General features: G+C 43.0%; 3 protein-coding genes across 9 annotated transcripts; 2 read left to right on the top strand and 1 right to left on the bottom strand.

Moving 5' to 3' along the window:
* The first annotated feature begins 981 nt into the window (after positions 1-981).
* On the top strand, positions 982-3,207 carry LOC121599419 (zinc finger protein 391-like). The gene is made up of 4 exons (XM_041927213.1): positions 982-2,244; positions 2,314-2,430; positions 2,509-2,545; positions 2,620-3,207. Exons 1-4 carry the CDS (start codon positions 1,068-1,070, stop codon positions 2,870-2,872), a joined length of 1,584 nt encoding a protein of 527 aa, XP_041783147.1. The 5' UTR covers positions 982-1,067; the 3' UTR covers positions 2,873-3,207.
* Positions 3,208-3,291: 84 nt separating this feature from the next.
* LOC121599420 (nuclear pore glycoprotein p62) lies at positions 3,292-4,750 on the bottom strand. The gene has a single exon (XM_041927214.1). The coding sequence runs from the start codon at positions 4,645-4,647 to the stop codon at positions 3,358-3,360; it is 1,290 nt and encodes a 429-aa protein (XP_041783148.1). The 5' UTR covers positions 4,648-4,750; the 3' UTR covers positions 3,292-3,357.
* Positions 4,751-7,583: 2,833 nt separating this feature from the next.
* Positions 7,584-22,933, top strand: LOC121600667 (sodium/potassium/calcium exchanger 4). 7 transcript variants are annotated; one of them, XM_041929497.1, is made up of 8 exons: positions 7,584-7,680; positions 17,290-17,463; positions 17,684-17,871; positions 17,950-18,136; positions 18,580-18,657; positions 18,880-19,632; positions 21,113-21,214; positions 21,295-22,933. In XM_041929497.1, exons 2-8 carry the CDS (start codon positions 17,292-17,294, stop codon positions 21,627-21,629), a joined length of 1,815 nt encoding a protein of 604 aa, XP_041785431.1. In that variant the 5' UTR covers positions 7,584-7,680; positions 17,290-17,291; the 3' UTR covers positions 21,630-22,933. The 7 variants fall into 7 exon arrangements, with proteins under 7 accessions (XP_041785431.1, XP_041785428.1, XP_041785427.1 ...); XM_041929494.1 differs by lacking the exon at positions 7,584-7,680 and adding an exon at positions 7,804-8,080; XM_041929493.1 differs by lacking the exon at positions 7,584-7,680 and adding an exon at positions 8,220-8,287.
* The last annotated feature ends 71 nt before the right edge of the window (positions 22,934-23,004 follow it).

The raw sequence follows: 23,004 nt of genomic DNA, 5'->3' as shown, positions 1-23,004 counted from the left end.
AAATTACAGTAAGTGGCTGCTAACTGGATATTTTTACTGCAGTTTTTTAACTTGAAGTTCGCTAAATGGAGTGATTCTCAGTTAAAAACACATAAATGTCAAAACATGAAACATTCGTAATCTTACGAAGAGGAATTCACAGCAAATGCGCATTTTTCTCACAAATTTTACCTCTCAATTAGCGGTCACCTACTGTCATAAAAACTGGGTATTTTTATCAAAACATAACATGCATTTAAAAAAAATGAAGGAATTTGTAATAAAGTATATCCTTTGACTTATTATCCGTTCTATTCCCGATGAACAAGGATAAACGGCGCTCCACTGTAGCTAATTTGGCCAGATTTCACCAAATTTGCGTTAATTTGATGCAAATAAATTTCGAAGATCCCCTTTAGTGTAAAGAGTACGCCGAAACCCAATTTAAATGAATAATTTATGACTACCCCTTAAAAACCCTCCAACCAACCTAAACCAACCTAAACTGGGTGATCTACAAAAAGATCAAAATCAACCTGAACTGGTCATGTACCCATACCTGCCCTGGAATCTATCATAAACCCATAACGGTACTGGAACTGATAATGAACCCATACTAGCTCTAGAACCTATCATGAACCAATACTGGTTCTGGAACCTACCTTGAATTTGTACTGGTTCTGGAACCTATCATGAACGTATACCAGTTCCGGAATCTATCATGAACCCATACCGTTCCTGGGACTGATAATGAACCCATACCGGTCCTGGAATCTATCATGAACCCATACCGGTAGTACAACTACCCATGAATTCTTACCAGTTCTGGAATTAGTAGGAAAGAGAGTAGGAAATTTAGTGGAATTTCGTGTAGTCATTAGTAAATTCCCACTGATTTACTTATTGATACGATACTTGAAGGGTTAAAAGTCACGATAATTACACATCTTTCATACCCCTGCGCATCTATACACCTTGAGTCTGTTATGATGCTTTCCGGAATGTAAACAACGCACAGCTGTAGCGCAGCTTCTTCGCCTTACCCACCACAGTGTCGCAAACATTCTCTGCCGCCGCCTCCAGCTACGATGGAGAAGGAACAGCCCCAGGACCAAACCATGACGATACAGCTAACGTTCTGTCGCATTTGTGCCGTCCTCAGCACGGAAGAGCATTGCATCTACGAAGTGGCGTACAGTGCCGGCACACTCAGCATGCACGCGATGATGGAAAAGCTAGTTCCCTCGGTGTTCAACGCGGAGCAGGTAAAGGTGGACGAGTTTATGTCCTTCCCCACGAAAGTGTGCGGCAGTTGCAAAGCCAAAGTGCTCGAGGCGTACGGGCTGTACGAGCAGTGCGTGAGGAGTGGCGATCTGCTGCGCGACTGTTTAGCGCGTAAGAAAAACGCAACGTTCATCGTGAACATAACCGGTGCTAGTGGTGGTGGTGGTGGTGTTGGCGGGGTCGATAGTTCCGATGGCAAACTGATTGTCCCGCTGGCGTACGAAACGGAGGAAGTGTCGGTAGGTGGCAAATCTCCCACTACAACGGTGGTTGAGATAACGACCGAAGAAATCGGAACACACTGTAAGGTGGAAAGTGAGGGCGAAAGTGAGATGGTGGAGCTAGTTCCAAGCCTTGTCGATGATGATGTTGCTGAGCATGTTGCCTCGGAACGGGGCGATCATCAAACGTGTTCCGAGGGGGAAACTGTAACGATACCTGCTGCCAAGGTAAAGCACGAAACGAGCGGAGTAAAACATGCACGAACACGTGCGACAACGAAAAGAAACGTAAAGCAAGCAAAAACGACGAAACGAAAGCAGGACGACTCTGCCGACGTGCTGTTGGAAACAACGGAACAACCCAAACTGAATCCCGTTCAATTGCGCTGCCTACTTTGCAATCGACCAGCGTTTGCCACACCGGCGGAACTTACGCAGCATCTGCACAGCGAGCATGCGGATCAAATTTTGCACTGCACCCTCTGCCCGAAAGTGTTCATGACCAAGGCGGCCTTCGAGCATCACCAGTACTGTCACGCGACGCGACGATCGTTCTTTTGCGCGCTGTGCGATAAAGGCTTTCAGTCGGAGCAGCTGCTGAAGAACCACATGCGGACGCATACGCACGGGACCGGGTTCCTGTGCTCGCAGTGTGGCAAAGAGTTTAGCGATCGGAGCAATCTGCGCCAGCACGAGCAGCGCCACACCGGCGAGAAACCCTGGGCATGCAGCATGTGCCCAAGCCGGTTTAGCACGAAGGGTAAATGGAAAGGAGGGAACTGTCGTTGAAGGAACTTTTCAAAAAAATGTTATCAAAATGATTTTTCAGGCTATCTGACGGTACATTTCGCTACCCATACGAAAACGAAAGCATTCAGCTGCGACACGTGCGGATCACAGTTTAACCGGCACTACTCGCTGGTGAAGCATAAGGTCATCCACACAGGTAGGTGCATTGCTTACTGTTTCCGATTCGCAAACACGATTCACAACTCACAAGTAATGTTCCACTTTGCGCTTACAGGAGAGCGTCACTATGCCTGCGAAGTTTGCAAGATGAGGTACCAAGGAATTGGGTTGTATTAAAAAAACGCATCTTTTTTACAAACTTTGCTTCACTTTTCCCTCTCTTTAGGTTCGCGTCGGCGTACCACGTGAAAATACACATGCGAACGCACACCGGTGAAAAGCCGCATAAATGTGGCTACTGTTCCCGTGGCTTTGCGCAGAAGAACTGCATGCTGAAGCATATGAAAACGCACGGCAAACCGTACCCGTGCGGCCGGTGCGATGCATCGTTTCAGGCGATAGTGGATTTGCGGATACACGCGAAGGAGCACGATCGGGTGCGGAAGCAGGAAGAGGTTGATTCCCCTGCGGAACAATAACCACAATGCAATGTGATGTACGTGTTAGTAATGGGTAAAGTAGACAAAAATCCTGAGGGAGTTGTTCGGAATCGTCTGAAATCGTCCGGAGTCGTTCGGAGTTGAGTTTAATGGGGTTAAGGTTATTAGTATTATTTAATATATAAAACCATTTAATTTGGAGCGATTAAAAGGGTACACAGGTACTTGACTGGGCTTAATTAACTGAACCTATCGCGTGCTAGGAATTAATTCCGAAACTGCTACAGGATATCTATATCAGTCTAGTATAGGAAATCGAATCTCTACAGGTCTAGGATGCCTATCCCATCCTTACAACATTCAACTGGGATGTGAGAATGCATTGTCGTTGTTACGAATTAAATAATGAAAGGTTTTAAAATTGATATTTAAAAAAAACCCTAACACCATGTTACCGGTCCTATTGGAATACAATTTATTTTAAGTTCATTTAACCCTAAAGAACATAATCCACAGCCCCCCCACTACTGATCGTAGTACGTCAGGCGGAACGATCGCTCATTATCCTTGCGCAGCGTTTCGTGCATCTTGTTGATCTCCTCCAGCCGGTTGGTGATCGCGGTCGAGGACGACTCGATCCACTGCAGCGAGTTCATGTGCGCGTTCAGTATCTTGCCAATCTGCACGAGCGGATCGTTCGGGTCGGTGTACTTGTTCGCGTCGTTCAGATGCTCGATCACCTCCTTCAGGTCCTCGTACATCTGCTTCAGCTGCGAGTCGAGCGTCTCCGCCATCGAGTACGTCTGGCCGCGCTCGAGATCGATCTGGCCGATGCGCGACAGCTCCTGCTCGAGCGGCACGATGCACTCCTCCAGCTCGGTGTGCTGCGCGGTAATGAACTCCAGCTCCTGCTCCATCGCGTTCTGCTCCGCCTTCACCTTCATGACCGCCTCGTTGAGGGCGACGATCTTTTCGCCGTTCGCGAGCAGCATATTGTCCCAGGCGTTCACCTGCGTCGCCTGGTTGGTGAACAGCTTCTCCTGCTCCTCCAGCTCGAGCGTCCACTTGTTGATGAACTCCTCCAGCTGGAAGAACTTGAGCTGCTGGTTGGCGGCGACGGCGGCGGACTGGGTCGTTTGCGTGTTGGTGGTAAGGCTCGCCGCTAGGCCGACGCTGGTGCCGGCGGTGGACGCTGCCGTGTTGGTGGTAGTGGCAGCCGGCGTTGTTGTCGCCGTGCCAGACGCACCGAGCGACAGTGTCTTCTGTTCCGCCGGTTTGGACAGACCGAATCCACCCAACGACAGAGGGGCAGCGGCGGCGGCAGTTGCTGTCGTTGTGGCCGGTGCGGCAAGAGCTGCACCGAGCGGGTTAATGCCCGTTGTCGTACCGGCGGCCGGTTGATTCGCATTGGCCGGAGCGAGCGAGCTTGCTGTGGCCGATGGTGTACCGAGCTGTGGGGTTCCTCCCAGCGAGCCAAACGTTGGCAGTGCGGTTGTCGTTGCGCCTGCCGTTTGTTGTGCCCCGGAAGCAGCCAGCGAGGGAGTGGCAGCAGTGCCAGCAGCAGTTCCGCCCAGCGATGCTCCGAAGGAAAGTGTTCCTAAGCCTCCGGCAGCCGGTGCGGTTGATGTGGCTGCTCCTGCTGGGTTTAGGGACAGGGTCGGTGCTGCAGCACCCGTACCACCGGTGGAACCGAAGGTTGGCGTTGTGCCGAAGGAGAACCCTCCTGTCGGTGCAGTGCTGGTGGCAGCAGCGCCGAGAGAAAACCCACCGGTCGTGACGGTTGTAGTGGTGGGCGTTCCGAACGAGAAATTCATTGTGGTAATGCGCGTTTCTTTGCAAAACGAAGTAAACAACAGACTAAATTTAACGCGCCCGGCAGAAACACGGAATACACGCGCGACAAACGGGAAACGTCAAACAACCGGGGTGGTCGAGCAGCTTGTCGAGCAGTTCGCAGGATTTCAAACTGCTCGATAAAGTCAAGGTGTGTAGCGCGATAGGTAAAACCGAAACCGTTGGATGTGATGAGACATTATGGATCGTTAGTTTAAGTTTCATTTCTTATTCGTTGTAATAAATTGATCATTTAAGTAATAAATTGTACCTAATATAATGCTTATAAGATATTATTAATGATTTCACGTATATTAATTATTAAACAATGGGATGACTGGTGTTCCAACGTAGGGAATCTATATAAATTTTGATAAATACTTGATAATGTGACCAGATTAGAGTGCGCAACTAAATTTCTAAGATCCCCGTTTGATGTACAGAGTACGCGAGTACCGATGGCGACCCCTTAAGAGATGTAAGACCAAAATCAAACCTATACTGGTTCAGACATCAATACCTCATCTATTCTGGTTCAAACCGCACATGACCTATCATGAACCTATACTGGTCTAAGAATCAATACTGGTCATACCGGTCTATGAACTGATTATTAACCCATACGGTAGCTGGAACCTATCATGAACCCATACCTGCCCTGCCCCCATACCGGGCAGCCGATAATGATCCCATCCCGGTCCTGGAACCAATCATGAATCCATACCAGTCTTAGATCCTGTCATGAACCCATCCCGGTCCTAGAACTGATCTTGAACCCATACCTGACCTAGAATCGATAATGATCCCATACCGATTTTGGATTCGACCATAAATCCATACCGGTCCTAGAACTGATACTGAATCTATTCCAGTCCTGAAACCATTCATGTATCCATATCTGCCCTAGGACTGAAAGTAAACCCATAAAGAACCTGGAACTAATACTGAACCCATACTGGTCCTGAAATCGATCATGAACCCTTCCTGATCCAGAAATATTTCCAGATTTCATTTATTTTTAGGAACAGTACCTGTAACTGTTCCGGATTCTGATTTGGAACGATATTTGGACCTGGTCCGGATCTGGAACCGATACAATTCCAGTTCCAGCCAATAAACTATACCCGGTAATAAATGTGGTGCCTAGGAAAAGCGTAGTAAATTGGATGGGAAATAGCGTAAAAAAATTTAGTAGAATTTGTAAAGTGATTTGCAAAATTATAACTGACTTATATTAGTACTTGAAAAGTTTGGAGTTGGTCATGTTCTTATGAATGGTATAGGCTCCGACCTTTTGTATGGGCGGTTCAAAAATGTATCACTCTGCACTACTGTCCCGTAAAAAGCGGTAGACACTCTGCTTATATGAAATTGACTTGCCCCATTGCATCAACGGTTTTATCTGAAGACCAGTGGTTGGCATGGCGCCGAGAGCAATCCAATGATGCTCTAAGCCAGGGATCGGCAAAGTTTGCAGAAGCGTTAGAGATGCACTAAACCAACGTTACGACCGAAAGAGCCAAAATTCTACCATAATGTTCGTAGAGTTTCACGTGAAGAGCCAAATTGTTAACCAAGAGCAAACATGTGTGAAAGTTCTATGAAGTATATGAACTGTTAAGAGCCGCCATCTTGATATCAAAGAGCCGCATGTGGCTCGCAAGCCGCATTTTGCCGATCGCTGCACTAAACGACTCCTAAATGTGGTCTAAAAAACTTAACATCGCAGCCTAAAAGGAATTAAAGACTCCGTTTAGCAAATTGTAAACGACTGAATGATTTTAAAAATAGTAAAATGGTGGATAGACTAGCCTCGCGTTGATAAGGATAAGATCGGTTAAAGATAGACGAAACACATTATCAGAAAAAAGATAGAAATATAACGATTAGTAAAAAGTGACATCTATAAAGCAATTTTGTTTTTGTATGAACATTTAGTTTCAGTCGTTTAAGCTTAATGTTGTTTGAGTAACATCTGAAAATTTATTTTATTTCTATCTTTCTATCTCCGTTTCATAATATATCAGGAAATAAGAGTATCTTTTATAAATTTGACCAACAGCCTCCTTAAACTTGACCTTTTTCATGAAAATGTTGCCGACGCCGGTTTGCAAGGAAATTTTATTTTTTGCCGATTTTTCGGTTAATTAAACAAGCTTTTTGTACAAACTCGCTATAGATCCAATAAGTATAGAATTATAGAATTGTATCGAATTATTAATTTTTATTTAATGAATTATTTATTTTGTTATTAATTAATTAATTAATTGATTTATTAATTATTTAATTGATTTATTTTTTCTAATTTATTAATTATTTAATTAATCAACAATAATATATTTAATTTATTACTTTATTGATTGATTGATTGATTAATGTATATTATTTATTTATGATTTTTAATAAAATGTTTTTATTTATGATTTTTTTATTTATTAATTAATTTCTTTAATTAATTAACCAATTAATTTATTTAAATTATCATCTATTTATTTATTTATTTATTTATTTATTTATTTATTAATTTATTTATTTATACATGTATTTATTTATTTATTAGAAATAGAACTGTCGAACACTGGCATTAGAACTGTTGGGAAACAGAAATCTCGCTGAATGCAGTTTGTGCGACTCGCAACATCGTGAAACATCATGCGTCTCCTTCGAACTGCTAAACGTCCTCGTCAAACTTAATTTAACCCTTAAAAACACACACACACGAACCAACCACATATTTTGCAAGCACTGTGCGCGCGTCTTCAAGCGATGAACCGTGGCTTGATCGTGTACAACCTGGCTGTCGTTCTAGCCCACATTATTGATTGATTAAAAGAACGAGCGCACTAATGCACAGGGGTTCGCTCCCGAACTTGATCGCGCTCTCAAGTGCTCTCGTACCGCTCGTACGCCCGATACGCGGTATCAGTACGCCGTCCGTCCGCTGCAGCAACAGCCGATCTATTCTCGTTCCAAACGTGCGCCCAACCGTCGCGCTCCGACAATATACACAATAGGTAGGTGGAGGTGGCAGATGATGAATGCTGGGAGCACACAATACAATTGACAACAATCTCCAATATACACATATATGTGCTAGCCGATCGGTCTTCGCTGTGTGCGGGAGAGCGCACCGATGATCAACACGCTCGCAAATCGGACGCGCACAGTGGGACACAGCACAGCATGCGGTGCCGGAATTCGTCGGTGTGTTGTGCCCGCGCCCATGTGATGCTGTGCTGCGATGTGCGTGTTAAAGTTCACCGTGGTCGACCCCTCCCTCGGTCCCGTTGGTTCGCCTCTCGCGATGAAAGTTTAGCTGCGGCGGACGGTCCCGTTGCGCCCGGCTGTCATTACGCCATTGACAGCGCTGTGTGTGTCACCGCAGCGCGACGCGAATGGACCGACCGACCGGTGGTATGTATACGGATATACATAGAGGTGTAGAGGAGGGTGGGGGGGGGGCGGTTTTGTCGGTTCGCCAGGCCTGGCCCCCGTTGGTCACACTTTTTGCAGCGCGAGCTATACATAAGCGCAAAACGGATTCGGTTGGTCAGTTGGAATTTGACTGTGATTTAATCAACATGGACGAATCGGACTACTGGGGGCTGGCGCGTAGCAATGGTTAGCGATACACGGATACACACTTTGCCTTTACAGCCGTTTAGGAGTAGGAGAAGAGTCGAGCTAATTTACACGATTTCGTTGCTGTTAAAGTGTTTTATGTTGCGCGCTAGGTTCGATCGTGCGATCGTTTTGTGTTGCCGTTATGTGTTGTGCCTCTCTATATGTGCTATCTATAAGAGTGATTATTAGTTTGGTGAAACAATAGCAAGTTTTTTGAGCTTCTTTAAAGCATTTCAACAATTCTGATCAATAGTTTAATAAGCAATCCGTTCGAAGACATCCTTCGTGTTCTATAATCGATGCCTTGCTTCCACTGACGGAGCAGCTCTCATTTGCGAAACGGAAAGCGAATGACGGACGTTTCGAAAACCACTCCACTGGCCGCATGGGACGGCAAGGGTAAGGGGGTGGCACACGAAATTCAAATCAAGAACGCAAAGTGAAGCTCCCGGGCGGCTTCGGTGGCCCACGAAATTGAGTGAGTGCGTGTGGGGTAGGGGAGGCGGGAGGCCAGCACCAAGTTTGCACCGGCGAGCACCAGCGTTCGCTGGTTGTTGCCGCAACAGCAGCAGCAGCTTGACTTGGCCGGACGATCGTATCGGATAAAACCCTCCCGGTGGACGGATAAGGGGCATTATGGATAATCATAGAGAAGAATATGGCACTTAATTTAAGAAAATGGGAAGATTGAAGAATAAAGTGGTCACAAACCAACCCGTCCTAACCAAACCCGCCGCCGTCGTCGTCGCGGTCGCTGTCGTTGCGGTCGGAATCGAAAACGCTCACGCACACAACGCTGCTGGACCACAATAAGAGTTGAAGATTGGAGCCACCTTTGCAAAGACCATGTGAAGACGCGTGTCTGTGTGTTTGTGAGAGAAAGTGTGTGTGATTGTGGTGCCCTTTTGCACAATGCTGCATATCCGTTCGAAGGTAGTAGAAGAGAATCGTACGGAAAACGAACAGAACAGATGATATTACATGAACTTTGGAGATGCTGTGTTGTTTAATCGAAGGACGCTTAATAAGATCTTTATTGTTTGCCGAAATAGTTAAACATAACGTTTTCCCTAAGATTCGTTCCGCAATTGATCTACATTAGAGTGTCTTCAAGTGACTTTAGAACGATCGTAATCGCTCATGGATGTCTCCAGATGCTCCCATCCGAAACCTGTGGACTGTAACAGCTCCCTACCGTAGTGTTCGTTCGTTCAGCCAGTTGTGCCTGAGTTGTGGCTGTGTGCGAGTGTGTCTGTGTGTGTCTTCATTTTTCCCCCGGTTCAATTTGCCCTGTCGTCCTGAATTGACGACCATTGTGTAACGCTTCTCGTTTGATGTGGTCGACCGTCGGAAGATAGTTGCTAGATGCTTGGGTATGTTCGGTGAAGAAGCGACAACCCGCAACCGACTACAGGTGAACCGAGCGCAAGCATGTGTGTGTATGTTAGATTGGAATTAGAGTCGGATGAGAGTTGACTAAGTGAAGACAAATATAGGTGTTGAACAAGCTGTTGATAGCACCCAAAAACTAGTGACAAATGAGCTTGTGTGGATGTAACAATGTCAATGAGTGATCAAGTTTTTGGTGAAAAAAAGAAGCAAAACAATTAACCTTTTTTTGTTGGTAAAATTAGTATCAATTTAAATGTTGTACCTATTTAAGGTATTGTTAAGTTGTAGACATTGTGTGGAAAAGTACATATTCAAAAGGAACCCTCTCAGTACATCAGTTTATTATGCTGTTCCTAGAAAAGGTGTCTTTCGATCTTCCGACGCAAGAAACGAACCCCACAAAGCAAAAACGGAAGAATGTATGCAAATTTGCTACTCGTGCTGCCGCTGTCGTGATTCTCCACGAATCAAAATACAAATGTACACCACCCGCTCCCCACACATCGCTATATTAAGCTCGGCCCAAGAAGCTTGACAAGCCGGAAAACGATCAGGCCCGGTCGTCCAGCTATGCTGCTAGCCGGTCGGACCATTTGCCGAACACCCTTCGGAGGCGGGCGTGAGCGGGCGACCTGAGCCCGAGCGGCAGTTTTATTTGATAAATAATGCTCCACAATTTCTTCACAATAAGATTCAATTAATTTCGTTAAACATCTATCCTCCGAGCGACCCCCGAGAGAGCGTGCTCGATTGGGTTGGCCGCTTACATACATTACTTGCACCTTTACCTCTCCTGCTGCGGCCTGCGATCGGGTGCGCCCAAGGGGTTTGGCTGTCCAGCTCCGTTTCGGGCACCGTATTGGACAACGTTAACGTGTATCAGTAGTTGAACCAGCCATCAACACCCCTCCGAGCGGGTCGATGTTAATTTTACGATCTTACAAATGCTTTTGCCATTTGCTCGGAGGGGGTGAATTCTCGGAAGCGTCATTGTGGCATATTTGGGCCGTGCTATTTGTGTCTGCGTGTGTGAGAGAGAAAGTATAATAATTTGACTACTGTTTGTGATCGGCAAAGATGTTTGAAACGCTATCAAGTATCGCGTACTTCAGGAAACAGGAATTGCATGGAGACGCCTGGTAGCTTATAAATTGCTTGAAACAACAAATAATATACATTCCAAATAAACAGCACAATGGGTTGAGAGTTGGAATTTTAGTAAATCTAATTTTGTTTCAAAAAGTAAAAATAATTGTATTTGTTTTCAAATTACTGTCAACACATCGTGTTATAAAAATTAAAAATATTACAAAATGAGGAAAATTATCACTTACTTAAATTGGAAAAGCAATTTTGCTATATACTTTCGAATAAAAAATATATCATAATAATTATCTCAACATTCTATGCAACAACAAAACAAAAAACTAAGAGAACAATATGTTCTATATTCATGAAAATTGATAAATTGCAAAAAATACAATATTTCAATTTAAAATCTAAAAATTGACGAACGCTTCTCAAGAATTCAAAATGGATTATTCTTAATCCTCAAACATCATAAATCAGTTGATTGATCAATTAATTTATGTTGTAGTAAAATACTACCTATTTACTTAGTAATATGCTTTTGAAACAAGTGTTTATAAATATTGTAAAGATTTTTAAACTGTTGAGTGGAATACTTATGAATCGATTACATCTGTTATTACCTAATTAGGGTAATTTGCAAATTGTTGCATACTTAAGGGAACATCCAACGTATTTCATATGTATTGACATAGACAAAACCACAATATTCTTGTTATGGGTGTTATAGTCCATTTTTTGCATACTTTAAAAACTCAAAATTCTATTATTGCACACTTTCCAGTATACTAAAACCTACAAAAAATCCTTAAACTGGATATTTTACTATCGAGTTTAGTGTTTAGGGTAGAAAACTTACACCTACTGCCGCACGCCAACGGTAAACAAAATACTGCCAAAATGAAGGGACTTTCGTTGACTATGGAAGAAATTTCTTTATTAAAATTATTAAATAGTTGATTAAAATAAATGTTTTTTTTTACAAAAAGTCAAAATGTTTGCTACCGAATTGTGAGAATTAACTATATTTGTTTGATCACAATCAAAATATACAGTCTAAGTGTTTCACAGGGCGAAATAAACCTTTTTTGTGAGGCACAATTCTAAGCTGTTTAACTAAAAAAAATCATTCATTTTGATCCAAATCAGTCAAAATATTTTCATTGATGTTTGAAAAGCAGAAAAAGAACTATTAAAAAAATAGTGGAATTGGTGGTAGAAATGCTCAATATTTATGAAAAAATGCTAGCTTTCATATATGTTTCATAAATGAGTGAAAAAAAAACAACAATTTATATGTAGTGTGCAATATAGTTGGGTCTTGTGCAATAATTACACTATTTGGTTTGATTAGTTTATTGAAACTAACGATACAACGTGCAACGATTTCAAAGCATGTTGAGAAATAGTCAAACATACACGATATTTTTCAATTTATACAAAAAACTTAAGTTTAAAAAATAATAATTATAACCCAAAATAAAGCAGATGTAAAGTTCAAGCATTCCCTGCTTTATATGCAAAAAATGGCTACCACGCGATTCTGACACAAATTCACCGGCTCCCGGCCTCCGCCAGCGACCATGGGTGTACGACAAATTTGTTTGACCTTTTCGTATCGCACCCTGCACGCCTGTCAGGCCGCGTGTGGAAGCTGTGTGACGCTGGCTGTTAACAGTTTACCGTACCGACAAATAGACACATTTAGCAGGCCGGTTATCAATACACCGGTAGCATCCCACCCTCAAAAAGGGAAGTGTTCCGCATGTGTGTGTCTTTTTTTACACGTTTTGTTACTGTCAAACTTCCGATCAGATCGTTCGCTGGTCAACACAAACTCACGATCGTGGTCCCCCCCCCCGTTAAAAGCAATAAAAAACAACTTCCCATCCCCTTTGCATCACACCCCACCCTGTACAGAAAGGTGGTCACTTGCAACACTGACAATTAGCATTCAATAATCTACTGATTGGCCCGCTCCGATTAGGGGAAGCTATCGCCCTGCAAACGCTGTCAGCTGTGTGAGGTAGGCAAACGGGCTAGAACAAGAGAGAGAGAGTCAGTATGAGTTAAAAAGAGAAGGACAGTGGTGTGTGCGGAACTTTACGCGGGTGCACACCGTATAATTAATGCCGTCCTGTGGTGCAATGCGCCACTTCTTCCCTCTAATGCACCCCGTCAATTTCTGTTTGGGGCGTCGCCTTCCATTCCCAGGCGATCGTTTCGGATCGATAGCGCAGCGTTGGGGAGCCACTGGCGGGGGATGCTGTGACGTTGTTGTCGTCATCGTTGTTGTTGGTTGTCGGAGCGACCTTGCGCCGTAGTATGGGAAGATCCCACGATCAAAATCAATGAGTTCACCACCATGCGAATACTGTGTGGCGGTAGTAATCGTTTTTTTTTCTTCTCGTTTGGTTTAAATTGCCATTAGAGCGTATATTGATGACGTTTACTTCCTATCGACAAGTTTGTTTTTATTACTAATATTTGTATGTCGATCATATTTGCTCGTTCAATTATCACCCTGAAACATGAGAATAAATATAAAAAAGTTCAAATATTAATGCTTAACATATTGTTGGCCACTCATTGGTTGAACATCTTTTTTGTGGCGTTGAATCTCGTGCTATCTTTACATTTTTTGTATTTATAATATGCACTACTTCTACTACAATTACTACTGCTACTAGTTCTACTATTGCTCCTGCAGTACACACGTGCTCTTGTGCCTGCTTCTTTTCGCGCCACACACCCTCCATTGTATGCACGCTTGTATGCGGCAGAATGTGGCAGATCAATCATTTGATTAAACAACAACACCGATCCGAACGGGGTGTGTGTATGATTGTTGTCGCATCGGTTCGTGCTTGACAATGACTCAAACTCCCCCTGTTTTGTTTTCCACCGGTGAAGCTTTTTGTAATTTATTTACTGGCGCTATGTTTAGGGGTTTGCTCCCTCTCCCCTCTTTCGTCGTTTCCTGTACGGCACTACAATGTTGCATGTGCGGGAAGATGGGCAACATTGTTGCACTTCATGTTTTTGCCCGGAAATGCTCGGGGAAGTGTGTGAAGGTTACGTTTTAATTGATTGATTTATACACCAAATCTTACGAAATTGTTGTTGTTGTACAAAATGATTCATACGGTAGAGGAAAATTTCCCTTGTTGCTTTAGATTCTCACGCTAAATTAAGCCCGAATTACACTTCCAATGAAATTGATCGTGATGTTTTGTTTTTCTACTGTATTTTATTCAATTTAAATCAGATTATGGCTCATCATACACCAAAAGAAAGGATATTGAATTCCCCAGATATTTGGACTATAACACATCCTAATATAGAATTAAATGCATTGTGATTCCCCACTGACTATTATTGTTTTACCGTGAAGCTTCAAAGCTTCAAGCTTCAAAGCGAGGAATTTAAACAAATACATTTAATTCATTATATCAATATATTTTGCAGTCTAAATGGTTGAAGAACTCAATATTCTTTCTTTTTTGTCTACGATCAGCCTGATTAATATTTAATGAAATATAGCAGAAAAACTAAATTTCAAGATCACTTTCACGCAAGGTCTAAAGAAACCTTTAGGAGGAAACATTCAATTTTGCATCAACAAAATGTCAGAAATCATACTTTGTTAAATGTTAAAAAGTGTTTAAAAGTTGTTAAAAAGTGTTAAAGTTTACGTATTGTTTTGATTAAAATATTTATTTCTAGAATGAACCTAATGTCTTCTGTCGCCTTTACTCGTACTTAAATATGAGAGTCATTATAAATGAGCATTTCCAAAACGTGATCCCAAAGAGATCTGCCTTAAAGGAGCTCTAACTTGAAAACATATTCTGCCCAAAATAGCATCAGAGGCGATTCAAGTTAGTTAGATACAATCATATGATTGAAATGATCGTTTCTAAGAGGCCATGAAACTTGCTAATATAGTGTGAAAAATGTGATCAGGCGTCATTTACATTGGTTTGGCTTAACATTCCTATTTGGCTACATTATAAAGAGATTGTAAAATCGAGATGAATACGATTGGGTAAGATTATGAAAAAAATCATAGTGCATTTAACGCACATTCTTTGGGTGGACACATTTTTTTTCCTCATAAAATGCCATCACACGCCACATCACAGCGTCATTGGCCTTTTGTCAACAAAACGCACCCCGTTTTCGAGGGTCGTAAACAAACCGGCTTTACTGTTTTCGTTCGACACGAGATTGATTGAATTGGTGCAATATGAGCTACGGGTACGATACGATACAAACAGTGAGGGTGAGGTTCAACAACAACAACAACAACACCACCAACCGCAACCAGAAATGATACACTAACAACGGAAAGGTCGTTGTGCTTCTCAATTACAGTGAATTGTTTGGTTCTGGTGGATAGTAAACAAACAGGTAGTTTCAGTAGGCGGACAAAACATGACGACGATTCTCAAACGTGGTGAACAGTCTTAGAACTAATATTGCTTTGGTTTGTGATTAGTTATAAGAAGACTGTGTAAATATTCAAATACAAATTTAGAAACACTTATTAGTAAACTTTTATGAATTAATGCTGTTAGCTGAAATGATATAATAATCCGAACAGCAGCAATGGAATCTAACATCTAGCAACTATAGTGACTATCTGTACCCTTGGCAAATAGTACTTTGATTTATATGTTGCCTCTCGGAACGGTAGTAATCTTGAAGATAAATCTTGACAGGAAAATTTTCGAGCCAATGTACATTTACCAACGTACCAGATTTAATCGAAGGCACAAGATGAGCGTAAAACAAACAAGGCACAGGAAGCCACGTATCATGGTGTTGACAGTTCAGGGATAATTTTTGCGATGTAATGATGGCCTTTGTTTGATTTGTTACTAGTAGATGATTTACTACTGGTTGTTATCCGGTGTTAGTAGTGTTTTTGATGACGTCTTAAGAAGCTAATCACGCATGTCATAAATCATACACTTCAGGTGAAATAGCGATTAGTAAGAGAGATAAATATGTCTCTTATAGTCTGTAGTCACTATAATTATAAAAAAAGCCCAGTAAAATGAAAGGTACAATAGCAGGAGAGCAATAATTAGTTTTTGAAAGACTCAGATGAAACCAAACTGTTTTGATTTACAAAGTAGCGAATTAACGAGTGGAGGCCCTAAGCCGTCACACGAATGTAGACCTTTCTGAAGTGTTGAATGTCGCGGTGCCACACGCCGCTTAGTTTGCGTACTGCTTAATACGGCCCAGAATTTACGGCCATTACGATATGAATTATCATCAACAATGAAAATTAAATTAGGTAAATCTTGATGCTTGATGAGCACAACCGCTATAAATATTGTGTTGTAGCCCTTCGTCGGGGTCCATAAGATATATGCAGTAACTAATGCCATCCGACGGGACTAGCCGCAATTCGCATTTGCATCTGCCACTGCAGCAATCATAACAATTAAAGCATGATGGACATGTGTGACAACCCACCAGTGCATTGCAGATATGAACCAATTAAATATGGTCACACGAATCACTTGGCCGTTTTTCCTGTAGGTATATGGCGTTTAAGAGAGTGGTTGAATCATTGTAATGATGTAGTACTTGGAAATTCCAGGCTATTTGTGGGAACTCTTCTTATATGTTACAAGTTCTTGTCATGTCTGCAAATGTTAGTTTCTTCATTTTTGTGACCAATATCCATTCTGGAAACATAGATTATAGAAAAAACACATGTTTCTTCATGTGAAATACGATCAATAGATAGATACTGATCTAGAAGCACACTAACAAGCGATGTGACGTCCAGCGGCTTATGCCACTAATATAAAGGTCAGCAGCAAAACGCCCCGTACGTTCGCGAAGCAGTTAATTAACGGTGATGAAGAAGTCCCCTTTCTTTAACTGCCTCGATCACATGACGTGTGGCTAAGAGATTTGCGTCAGCTGGCGCTACGCTGAATGGAACGAAAATTAAAACGATCAAGGCTGACAATTCGACGGTGCAAAGGAAGAAACATAGCTCGAAAGGGTTTAGGATGGGGCGAAGCTGCCACCGTACGATTACTATTTGTTTCAATTAAACCTACGGACATTATGCTCGCGAAGACACTGATAGATATTGTTTGTATGTGTGGTTTAGTGGCATAGTGACGAGCTATACCATATGTTATGGTGTTGAGTTATGGAGTTGAAGAAGCTTGCTTTGGTATCGACTAATTAAATCACATGCCCAATGCTCTAGAAAGTAGGAGCAGTACCTCTGCTCTTCTGTAATGATCATGAGAAGCCGCCCGGAACTATCACTGTCGTAAAGTGAACAAACGAACCGACGAGAGGTTAACGTGTCAAGATGTGTGGTCTTCAATTTGTTTGCTTTTAAAACACTTTGTCAACGCGCAATGGCTTAATTATAGTACAGTTTAACAAGAGATATTATCAACATTCACCACAAACTCAGGCTCGTTTTGCTATTCACATTAAGTGTGTGTGTATGCCTTCTTGCATGCCTTCCACAGGGATGAACTGCACACAACCCGCCATCGATGACTTTCCCCGGGACCTGTTCACCGAGGAGCAGCGCCAGAATGGGGCAGTAGTGTTACATGCAATCGCTAGTTTATATTTATTTGTAGCTTTGGCCGTAGTTTGTGATAAGTATTTTGTACCTGCCGTCGAGAAGATTTGCCAAGGTAAGTGCGGTGAATGTTGCGCAAAGTGCGCTCAAACTTAAACGGCAAACAGCATCCCTGCTGGGCTTGCAGTCAACTAGCAATATTTGCCTCGCTTAGCGGGATTCTGCATGAGTTTTAATTAAATCGAAACCAATATGCACACACACGCACGCCCATCACACCATTAATCGACGGATTGTAACAGGACTTGCTTTCTTCTTGTTTTACCTCCCAACAGCGTTAAACATGTCCAACGATGTAGCCGGTGCCACGTTTATGGCAGCGGCCACCTCCGCCCCAGAACTGTTCGTGAACGTGATTGGCACGTTCATCACCGAAGGTGACATCGGCGTCGGCACCATCGTGGGCTCTGCCGTCTTCAATATCCTGGCCGTGGCGGCCTGCTGTGGCATCGGTGCTGGCATGGTAACTCCTAATGCTAATTTCTTCACGCTTCTTTCACTTTAATTAATTTGCATGCTGCCTTCGATGTCTTGTTGACAGGTAGTGCCACTGGACTGGTGGCCGCTGACGAGGGACTGTTTGGCGTACGGCATTACGGTGGCCATCCTGATTTGCATCATCCACGACGAGCGGGTCGAGTGGTACGAGGCACTGATATTGGTGTTGCTGTACATTGTGTACATTGCTGTGATGTACTATGACAAGTCGTTCCAAAAGTGTGCTAGAGGTAATGCCATAATGTACTTTCGGTGTTGTACTGCACTACAGAGTTCTTAAAAAGATTACACATAAGTGTACACTTATTATAGATGCCTAACGTTTAGGAGAACATCACACAGGTCTACCAGGTATTAAGAATTATTTTGTTTGAAATAGTTTTTTCCAAAATATCCAATATTAAGATATTTGAATTCAAGAATTTGATGAATCCAGTTTCATGATCAACAATTCTTCTTTTCTTCAAATCTTTTGTTATCATTGAGAATGAATATCAAGCAGATACTTGGTAGAATTGTGAAATGGTGATGGTTTGCATGAGAGTTATGCGCAAGAGCTTAGAGATCCTAAATCTCCAATAGTTACTAAAAACTGGTAATAGCCCATGGATTCATTATTGATGCACTTCACCCTGTCTTTCCTCGCTTATACACACCTCTACATGCAACACAGGTGGTTTGAAGCACGCCCGAAAGCGAAGATCCCACGATACCTCGAGTAGCCTCAAGTCGGATTCTAGCCGAACGCAAGGTAGTGTTACTAGCTATCACGGTTTGGGTTGTACATGCCAAAACAGCACCCAGATCACAACTATTTTTTGTTTCTTTCCGGAGACTGTCAGTAATAAATCTTGTACATCTTTTCTTCCACTGATCTTCCTACTTGCTGTCCAACATGATCAACTCCACATAACGTATAACGACGACGATGATGACGATGATGACGACGACCACAACGAACCAATCAATTTAGAGGCAATTGAGGCGCGCACACCGCTGCGCATCGGACACTTCCAGCAGAACGGCAACTTGAAGAATGTGGCCCATATCGATGCACCCGCGGAATTGACGTCACCAGCTGGCGGGATGGACGTAGAAATGCAAATTAAGCCATTTACATCGATCGACTTGCGTGCGCCGCCGGGCGGGACGACAACCGCCACGACGGATCTCGAAACACACAAGCCAAGCGCCGGCCCATCGTCGGTCGACCCGGCCCCAGCCGAAGGTGAGGTAGGCGATGTGCCCGAGCGACCACCGCCACCGCCAAGTCCAGCCACACCGCCGGTCCAGGAGCAGGACGCCGGCGTGAATGGTGTGAAGGAAACGGTGGCCGGTACGCTACCGCCGAAGGAGTGGAACGGTGAGAATGGGCACGGCACAACCGGTCCGGTGGCGGAGGCCGTTGTTAGAGCACTGGAAGGTGGTAGCACTGGTGCGGAAGTCGATGGCAACGTTGAGGGCGGAGCTAACGGCAACGAGGGGGAAAGTGCGCCAGAGAAGGATGATGAGGATGAGTTTAAGCTGCTAAAGTACCCGCTCGGCAAGAGTGCGTTCACGCAGTTCTCGTGGATCATTACCTGGCCGATCCATCTGCTGTTCATGTTCACCATACCGAACTGCGAGACGCCACGCTTCCGGAACTGGTTCCCGCTGACGTTCATCATGTGCATCGTGTGGATTGGCTCGCTGTCGTACGTCGTCGCGTGGATGATAACGATCATTGGTAGGTTTTTGTTGCTTTTTCAACGAAGGTGGGTATGTTTGTTGAAAAGAAAAAGGGTGTCGCATTGGAAATCACGGTCATTAACTGAACTGAATACTGATAACTGAATAAGTTGCCAAATCAGTTAAAAAAGACCTTCTAGACTTTTTGGACAAGGCAATTTGTAAATTACCCTCAATTGCAGGGTTCTTGCCTCGCCTAATACAGTTGCCATAATCTATGTGACATTATGGAATACGTTCATGGTTTCTTTTCGTTAGCTTACAGGGTTGTCTATGGTTTTTTGGTTGCATCCCGAAAATGTTTACTTCTCCTACAAATTAATGGTATCTGTAAAATCTTTTTGGTTTCGATTACTTTTGATGGCAATGATAATGGTATAAATTACACTTGAAGTTTTTTTTGAATAAAAAAATAACATTACCAATTTAATTTTATTATGTTGTCAAAAAGTCACCCAAAATTAAAAACAAGTAGCCATACAAATTGAAAATTAACATAATTTACTGCTACATTATGATACGGAATTAATTCCGCACATATCACTTCAAATATCTGTGCAAATCGATATTTTTCTATTTTAGGCCAGACTACCAATTAAATTTCGATTATAAAATTTCATTTAATTTACTATTCATATTGCATTTGACACATGATATCATCAAAATACATGCAATTAGTACTGTTTGGTACAATTTTGACGAAGTTCCAAATTCTCATAAATTAAAGGCGTTTAATTAAAATGTTGTTTTAATATTTTTTTTAACCAAACTTACAGTACTGTTCGTTATCATACGTAATTTTTCGGTTATTTCTGAGCTATTTATTGCTGGATTTAAGTGATAGATTAATATTAAGCATTAAGGGCACTTCGCTCAGCCAATTACTTCCTCAAAAATCAATTCCATACAGTACAATACAATACAATACAATACAAAGAAGGGACCGTCTACGCGTTTGATCGCAATAACGTGAAAACTTCAGATCCGTCTTGGAGCAGCCTAGGACGCAAACCCCTGTACGATAAAGTAAATTACAGCCAAAAATAACGACTTACCTTTCGACTTCAAAATGAGTTAATAAAATATGAAAATGCGCAAAAAATGGATAAATTGGAACATAAAACAATAATATTATCAACATATTGCGCATTAGCAGGTCTTCACCCCCCGCGAAATAGATAGTGTGCGGTAATAGTCCGTAGGGCGTAGTGAGACAAACATGTACAATCATTGCAGAAAATGTTTAATTTGACCGTTTTGCCTATCATCTACACGTTCGACAAACGTGGTCGATAAGGCTGCAAGTATCGCTCAGTACTTACACCACCACACAGGTCAAACATTCTCATCAAAAAGAATATACTTATCAGATAATGATGGGCATGCGGGTCGCTCCCCTTCCGTGTCCAACCATCCCCAATTCCCACCTACATACGATAAACTAATCCTCTGGATCTACTTCTGCTTTCCACACACAGGCGATACGCTCAAGATACCGGACTCCGTAATGGGCATCACGTTTTTGGCCGCCGGTACGAGCGTGCCGGAGGCCGTTTCCAGTGTGATAGTGGCAAAGCAAGGTTTGTATCTCATGGGCTGGGCAGCACACGAACTAAAATGGTCCAACCTGTACATACATAACCCTCCTTTTACCCTTCAGGTCACGGTTCGATGGGCATCAGCAACTCGATCGGCTCGAACACGTTCGACATACTGCTGTGCCTGGGGTTGCCCTGGTTCATCAAGGCGGCCTTCTCACCGATCGAACCGGGCCACCACTGGGTCGGCATCAACTCGGCCGGGCTGGAGTATTCGGCCATCTCGCTCCTCTCCACGCTGCTGATGCTGTATATCGCCTTTTCGCTGAACAAGTTCAAGCTGGACCGACGGGTCGGCAACGCCTGCCTTATCATGTATGCGGTATTCCTCATCCTGGCCAGCTTGATCGAGCTGAACGTGTTCTTCCGCGTCAACCTGCCGACCTGTGGACGGTGAGCCAGCGTAGATGCTGGGATGTGTTTGTGGTGTGGTAGTGCTGCAAGAAGTTCTGCTGCCCAGGAGCGGGCAGTTGTGCGATTAGGGAATCGAATCGAGGGCGGTTTTGGGCGTGCAAACCTTTGGTGGCGACCGAAATTAGCACCGGGTAGCGTAGCCAAGGTTTGCTAAGGTCCAAACATATTTTTTTGGATTCCACTCCTCTTGAGTGGAAAAATACACATCTTGAGAGGTGAAAACCCTCTGACGGGTATGTAGATCAAGCTGTATGCATTGTTGTCCATGTATCTACCAACCCAGCCAGCGTATTATAAGCTCTCTAGTTTACCTATGACAACGGTAATCTCTGCAGTAAGCTGTCGAATGGTCAGTTAATAGGCTACACATTCCAGAGCTATCGGGTGCTTCAAACACAATCTCAACACTGTGGATCACCCAGTAGCATTAAAGTAATCCACAGTATTTTCCTCACAACTCACAAAAAACACACACAGTTGGCGTAAGCACTCCCCTTTTCATACGACGAAACAACTTAACCATAAAGTCAAACCGTCGTTAGTTGTTTGTTCGAGTTTGAAGTTTGGATGTTGTTCTCAGGAAAGCAGGGATATGACTAACAGCGTCACACAGGAAAAAAGAAGAAAAGAAACAACAGCAAAAGAATATTTGTAAATTGTAAGCAATTGTAAGTAAAGCATCTATCAAAACAGGTAACACAGGATCACTAAAATTTGTAGACCAAATCATTTGATCTTCGAAAGTATCCACAAGAAAACAATTATAAGAACATAGAAATCTGTTTTGTGCATTAACACACCATAGTGTGGTTATGAGAGAAGATGCCAAGCATGTCTTTTTCCAACACATACTTCTTTTCTCCAAGCTGGACTTAGTTGGGCACGTGTACCGCGTCACGTACTGTTGGCACACTTGAGCTTCTCGAAAATCCCTAGCCTCGTTTGCCACAAACGAGATGATGATGTCGATGATGTGTCTCGTGTGCTGGAGCGATAACCGTTGATCTGTTGTAAATATTTACCCTCCATCCCGCGAATGCGATTCCATGCGATCAAGTGTACCTTCTGGGAGGTGGTAAGCTCTAACTCCAAAAAACAGCGTTTCCGTTTTCCCCTTGTTAGTTGTGTACGATCTCTTAAGAAGAGAAAAAAATAAACTGCATATTACAGACATCAACAGACAAAACAAGCAAACCAAGATGAATCTAACAAAGAGTGTTTGTGCGTGTTTCAAAACGTAGTAGTGAATTATGAATATACAGAAATACATGTTACGTTGCTAAGGTACAGGTCATACTGGTTTTACTTTCCCGTGGGTTCAATAATATCATTCAGTATTAGCTGCAAATGTTCAAAAT

The sequence above is a fragment of the Anopheles merus genome, chromosome 3L (genome assembly GCF_017562075.2).
Source record: "Anopheles merus strain MAF chromosome 3L, AmerM5.1, whole genome shotgun sequence".
Taxonomy (NCBI): domain Eukaryota; kingdom Metazoa; phylum Arthropoda; class Insecta; order Diptera; family Culicidae; genus Anopheles; species Anopheles merus.
This window is presented reverse-complemented; position numbering and strand designations above follow the sequence as displayed.